General features: G+C 71.5%; 2 protein-coding genes across 2 annotated transcripts in view; both read left to right on the forward strand.

The window, feature by feature from the left end:
- Positions 1-521: 521 nt before the first annotated feature.
- NEURL2 (neuralized E3 ubiquitin protein ligase 2) lies at positions 522-2,732 on the forward strand. Its single transcript, XM_026041963.1, has 2 exons — positions 522-1,203; positions 2,620-2,732. Exons 1-2 carry the CDS (start codon positions 522-524, stop codon positions 2,730-2,732), a joined length of 795 nt encoding a protein of 264 aa, XP_025897748.1.
- Positions 2,733-5,054: 2,322 nt separating this feature from the next.
- Positions 5,055-6,121, forward strand: part of ACOT8 (acyl-CoA thioesterase 8) — a 2,643-nt gene continuing 1,576 nt past the window's right edge. The window contains exon 1 of the mRNA XM_026041965.1: positions 5,055-5,271. Coding sequence (XP_025897750.1) covers positions 5,055-5,271 — 217 coding nt within the window. The remainder of the gene's footprint in view (positions 5,272-6,121) is intronic.

Consider the following 6,121-nt stretch of genomic DNA (forward strand, 5'->3'; position numbering starts at 1 on the left):
GGGCCCGTGCACCACATCGGCTCCAGGACAGCCCCACAACCAGTACCGGGCCTGGCACCAGCTCCGTGCATTGCAAAGCAGGCCCAGCACAGTCCCAGTACCGGCACCATCCCCAGCACTGGGTCCATCCCAGCCCCAGAGCCCTGCACTGTGCACTGGGCTGGCACCGGCACTGTGCACAGCCTGGCAGCACAAATGGGCCTGCCGCCCGGCAGGTACCGGTGCCAGAGCCCCGGCAGGTACCGGTGCCGGTGCCCTGCGTGGCCCGGCCCTCCTTGGAGGGGCCYGTGGGGACAGCGCCCGGGACAGACCCCCAGCGCGGAGGCCCTGGGCACAGGCCCTGGGCGGCACCAGCCCCACAGCAGCAGCGCCGGCCCCGGTGCCGAGCGGGACGGTGGCCACGGGCCCGTGTCCTGCGGCCCTGTGAGCGGCCGGGGGCCGTCCCTGCCGCGGGGGCGGGGGGGCCATCCCAGCTGCCGCCGGCGCCGGCCCAGGGGCTAAAAATAGTGATGACGGCCACGATGGCGGCGCCGGCGGCGCCGCGCTGCTCCGGCACCCGCTTCCACCACGTCCACGGCGCCAACGTGCGCATGGACCCGACGCGCACKCAGGCCACGCGCGTGGAGAGCTTCGCCCACGGGCTCTGCTTCAGCCGCGAGCCCCTGGCGCCCGGGCAGATCTTCCTGGTGGAGATCGAGGAGAAGGAGCGGGGCTGGTGCGGCCACCTGCGCGTGGGGCTCACGGCGCACGACCCGCAGAGCCTGCGCGCGGTGCCCGAGTACTCRCTGCCCGACCTGGCCAGCCTGGGCGACACGTGGGTGTTCGCCATCACGCGCAGCCACAACCGCGTGGCGCCGGGCGCGGAGCCGCGCGCGCCGGGGACGCTGCCCGAGCCCTTCCTGCGCATCGAGCGCCTGCGCATCCCGCGCGACCCGCTCGTGGGGCGCAGCCGCCCCGGCCGCTACAGCCACCTGCTCGACAGCCTCTACCAGCTGAACGTGCTGCCCGCCACGGCGCGCCGCAGCCGCATCGGCGTCCTGTACGCGCCGCAGCCCGACGGCACCGCCGACATGCACATCGTCATCAACGGCGAGGACATGGGCGCCAGCGCGCGCGGCCTCCCCGCCGCCCGCCCGCTCTACGCCGTCGTCGACGTCTTCGCCTCCACCAAGAGCGTCCGCCTCATCCAGGTGGACTACGGCCGTAGGTAGCGGCTCCCCGCGGCGGGGGAGCCCGCGGGCGCGGAGCAGGGAGCGCCGCGGGGTCCGGAGCGCGGCTGGGCTGGGGGACAAGGCTGGGCTGGGGGACACGGCYGGGCTTGGGGACATGCGGCCAGGCTGGGGGACACACGCGGCGGCTCCGGCAGCTCCCGGGAGCCGATTCCAGGACGCAGCGAATGCTGCCCGGCCCCACCTCATCCTGGCACCGCTGGCACGGGGCGGCTGAGCAAGCAGCATCCTCAGCACCAAAACATCCTCCCAGCACGCCGCCCTTCCCAACGGGATGCGCCCTTCCCGATGTGCCCTTCCCGATGGGATAGGCGCCTCCTCCCTGGCCCCCTGCCCACTGTGGAGCCCCTGCCGAGCTGTCCCGGGGACACCGGCCGTGGCTGGGCAGTGTCCAGGTGCTCCTGGTGGTGGTGGCACCGGGGAAGCCGTCCCCAAGCAGGGGATGGGACCAGGTCACCGGCTCTTGCATCAGGCTAATGGGCACCAATTAGCTCCGTATTGGGAGAGCCACCAGACACCGAATGTTGAATGAGACACGAACCAGGGCAGCCGGGCCTGGGCACCGAGGCTGGGACCGTGAACRGCCGCGCTGCTAAATACACGGGGCCCGCGGCGAGAGCCGGCGCCGGGGGCGTCCGCGGGCCTGGACACCGAGCACCGACCTGCAGCTTTGGTGCCGGGGGACAACCCTTTCYGAGGGAGATGGGCACCCCGGGATGGGCCGCTCCGTGGCAGATCCGCAGCCAGGCCCCCGGCGCGCCAGGTCCCGCCTRCCGCAGGGGGACAACCCGGCTTCCTCTTTCCGCAGCACTTCCGTGACCTTTAAAAACCAGTTTAGTGCCACGTGCGCCGGCGGGGCCGCTGGGGAGAAGGGGGCAGCGGGGCTGTCGGGGCYGCGATGCCCCTGGGACCCCAGGAGAGGCCGGCAGAGCCAAGAGCACCCGTGGAAGCGGCTCCCGCCGAGCACRTGGGGCTCGCTGGCCGGCCGGCTCGTGGTGCCCGGGATGAGCCCAGGACTGTGGGCTGTGCTCGAGCAAGAGGCAACCGCAGGCTCTGCGGCTGCGCGGAGCTGCGGCCGCCTCCCGGGACGGGACCCGGGGGAGCGCGAGTGACCCTGGGATGCCAGGACACAGGGGACACGGGGCAGAGCTCCCAACTGGCCTGGCTGCGGGGAATAGGCGCTCTGGGCAGCGCGGGAACGAGTCACGGCAGCAGCATCGTGCGAGGCCGCTGCCCACGCGCTTGGKACACGTGTGGAAGGGAAAGGCCAGCCGGGCAGGACACGGCGCGGGGGGCGGCGCCGGGACGCGCGGCCGGAGGGGTGACTGCCCAGTGCCGCGGCGGCGCCCTGGCCCGGTGCAGCCCGCGAGCTCCGCGCCCTCTCTTGCAGTGCCCTCGCTGCAGACGCTCTGCCGCCTCGTCATCCAGAAGCACGTCGTGCACCGCCTGGCCATCGGCGGCCTGGCCCTGCCGCCGGCGCTGAGGACCTTCTGCATGGAGTGAGGCGCGGGGCGCGTGGAGCGCGTGGGGCGGCCGGCGCCGYGGGGACATCACGGGCACCGGCGGGCGCCAGGGGCTCGCGGGAGACAAATAGCAATAAAGCGGTTCCAAGCAGGGGCTGAGCCGCTGGCAGGAGCGCCGGGGTCTCCAGTAGGACCCACAGAACCACAGTGGGACCAGCAGCACAGCAGTGTCAGTACCTGCAGCACGGTGGTGATGAGACCCGCAGCACGATGGTGCCCGTTCCTGCAGCACCGTGGTGTCGGGTCCTGCAGCACCACAGTGGTACCTGCAGCACCGCGGTGTCGGTACCTGCCGCACTGCAGCGATGGGTCCTGCAACACCACGATGTCTGTACCTGCAGCACTGCAGTGTCGGTACCTGCAGCACCGTGGTGTCGGTACCTGCCACACTGCAGTGTCGGTACCTGCCGCACCGCAGTGTCGGTACCTGCCGCACTGCGGTGTCGGTACCTGCAGCACCGCGGTGTCGGTACCTGCAGCACCGTGGTGTCGGTACCTGCCGCACTGCGGTGTCGGTACCTGCAGCACCGTGGTGTCGGTACCTGCAGCACCGTGGTGTCGGTACCTGCCGCACCGCGGTGTCGGTACCTGCCGCACTGCAGTGTCGGTACCTGCAGCACCGCGGTGTCGGTACCTGCAGCACCGTGGTGTCGGTACCTGCCGCACTGCAGTGTCGGTACCTGCCGCACCGCGGCTCCCTCCCACCCGGTGCCGGCCGTCCTGACGCGTGCGGGGCCGGGCTGGCGCTCGCCCAGTGTGAGGTCGAGCGGGGCCCATGACGGCGGTTCTAGAAGAGGTGGTGCTGGTGCCACGTGGCCCTGAGGGTCACGCATGGCCCGAGAGCAGCACCARAAAGGTCCCATGGGGGGAAGGAGGACGATGCCGGGGGCTGCAGCTCCCGGCAGGGCAGCAGCTCTGCCTTYGGCTTCATGGGGGTCACAGAATCATTACGGTTAGAAAAGGCCTCGAGATCCAGCTGTAAATCCATCCCCACCATCCTGTTGAACCGTGTCCCTAAGCGCCTCATCCACACGTCTCTTGAGCACTGCCAGGGACGGTGACTGCATTTCCCCGGGCAGCCTGTTCCAATGCTCTTTCCATGGAGATATTTTTCCCACCTGACCCTCCCCTGGTGCAGCTTGAGGCCCTTTCCATTCTGCACGAAGCAGAAAGCTCCGGCATGGGATTTCCTTGGAGTAACGCGGCAGTTTCCCACCACAGAGGCAGCTGATGAGCACAGACCCCGCTGTGTGGCACCGGCTCCCTTTGGAGYGGCAGGATGGCTCCCGGGGCAGGAATCCTCCTGTCCTCGTCCCTGTCCCGTCCCAGGGCCCCCAACGCCCAGCCGGGGTGCAGTGAGGAGCTCCCGGCCAGGCCTCCCACAGGCAGCGCGGATCCAGGGCGGAGGCTCCGGCCAAGGAATGCAAATTGCAGCCGGGCTCCTCCCGGAGCCGGTTTCGCTCTTAGGAAAGATGTTTACTCTGTGCGGCGCTGACTTATTTCCTGTGTTTGCGAGGGGAAGGTGATGGGGGCAGGCACAGGGATCAGCTCCGCATGGAGCCCGTCGCGGACACGTGCGGAGGCCCGGGAGCGGGGCGCTCTCYGGGTGCCCTTCCCGGCGGGCACCATCCCGGCACCGGGCTCCGCTCTGGGCACGCGCGGCCTGGCCGCGGCCGACACCCCTGTGGCGCCCGAGAGGCGGCGACTCGCAGCTCTGGGGTGACGGGGCTGCAGGGAACGCGGCGCTGTATTTAGCCAGAGGAACKGGGCACCTCCAGACAGGGCTACCAAACCCTGGGCCAGAGGGAATCCCCAGCCACGCAGCTCCACTCCCGCCAGGGGCTGGCGCTGCCAAAACCCYGGTGCCCGCGGTCACAGAGAGCRCGTGGGGACAGGGCTGACATCCCTGTCCTGTCCCCATCCCRTCCCCATCCTGGTGCCCGCRGTCACAGAGAGCRCGTGGGGACAGGGCTGACATCCCTGTCCTGTCCCCATCCCATCCCCATCCTGGTGCCCGCGGTCACAGAGAGCACGTGGGGACCAGATTAATGTCCCCATCCCGTCCCCATCCCATCCCGCCGTTGCCGCTCGCCGCCCCACTCCCCAGCGCTGGCTCGGGGCTGTTTGCTCCCCTGGGATCTCTCCCTCTCCTTCACCCTCTCCCCAAGGCCGGGACTTCAAAGCGCTGCTGCGGGCGCYGCTCCGGGCTGTTTGCGCTGCCCTGACCTCCCCGCAGGGCCCGTCCTGTTCCGCCGAGTAAACAGAGCTGCGCAGGGAGCGAGGGCGGCCTTCGCGGCCAGGAATGAAGAGCAGCTGCCGCGAGCGGAGCAACMACCCCTGCGAGCAGAGCAACAATCCCTKCGAGCAGARCAACMCCYKCKRKSWGMRSARCAACCCCTGCGAGCAGAGCAACACCYTCTGTGTGCAGAGCAACACCCTCTGTGTGCAGAACAACCCCTGCGAGCAGATGAACACCCTCTGCGCCATGCCGGGGCCGAGGCGCCGCCAGGCGGATCCGCGTGCGCGGGCGGCCGCGCTCGCGGCAAAACCGGGATGGAAAACGGGGCCCAAKGGCCCCCAATGGCCCCCAAGGGCGGCCTGGCCACGCGGAGCTCCCCGGCAGCCCCGAAGGCAACGGGCAGCCAGGGAGCGGGGATGTCGCCCCGGCAGCCCTGCATGGCACTGAGGAGACACGAGGAGCCCTGCGGGACAAGGGGAGCCCTGCGGGACCGGGGGAGCCCTGCGGGACATGGGGGAGCCCCTGTGGACCGGGGAGCCCTGTGGACCGGGGAGCCCTGCGGGACAAGGGGAGCCCCGCGGGACAAGGGGAGCCCTGTGGACTGGGGAGCCCCGCGGGACCGGGGGAGCCCCGCGGGACACGGGGGAGCCCCTGTGGACCGGGGAGCCCCGCGGGACCGGGGGAGCCCCGCGGGACACGGGGGAGCCCCTGCGGACCGGGGAGCCCCACGGGACCGGGGAGCCCCACGGGACCGGGGAGCCCCGGCGCCCTCGGCACTGCCGGGCTCCGCGCGGAGAGGCCGCTCCGGCCCGGGAAGGGCTCGAGCCGGCGCGGGGAGGCGCTGCGGGCCCCGGCAGCGGCTGGAGGGGCAGCGCCGGAGCCGAGGCGGCCGCGCCGTGCCCCGGTSTGGCTCGGTTCTGTTCGGCCCGGTCCAGTCCGGTCCCCGCGGGCTCGGGACACCGGCAGCCGCCCGGAACCGCAGGGCGGAGCGAGGGGACAACGCCGGCTCCTAAACGGGAGCGACCACCGCGTGTGTTTACCTTCGTGGTGCCGCCCACCGCCGCGCCGCGCCAATCAGAGGCGTCTCCTGCGGGGCCGCCGTCCAACCGGCGCGGCGCGGCCGGCGATTG

The sequence above is a fragment of the Nothoprocta perdicaria genome, unplaced genomic scaffold (genome assembly GCF_003342845.1).
Source record: "Nothoprocta perdicaria isolate Ctin4 unplaced genomic scaffold, notPer1 scaffold_3, whole genome shotgun sequence".
NCBI classification, from domain to species: domain Eukaryota; kingdom Metazoa; phylum Chordata; class Aves; order Tinamiformes; family Tinamidae; genus Nothoprocta; species Nothoprocta perdicaria.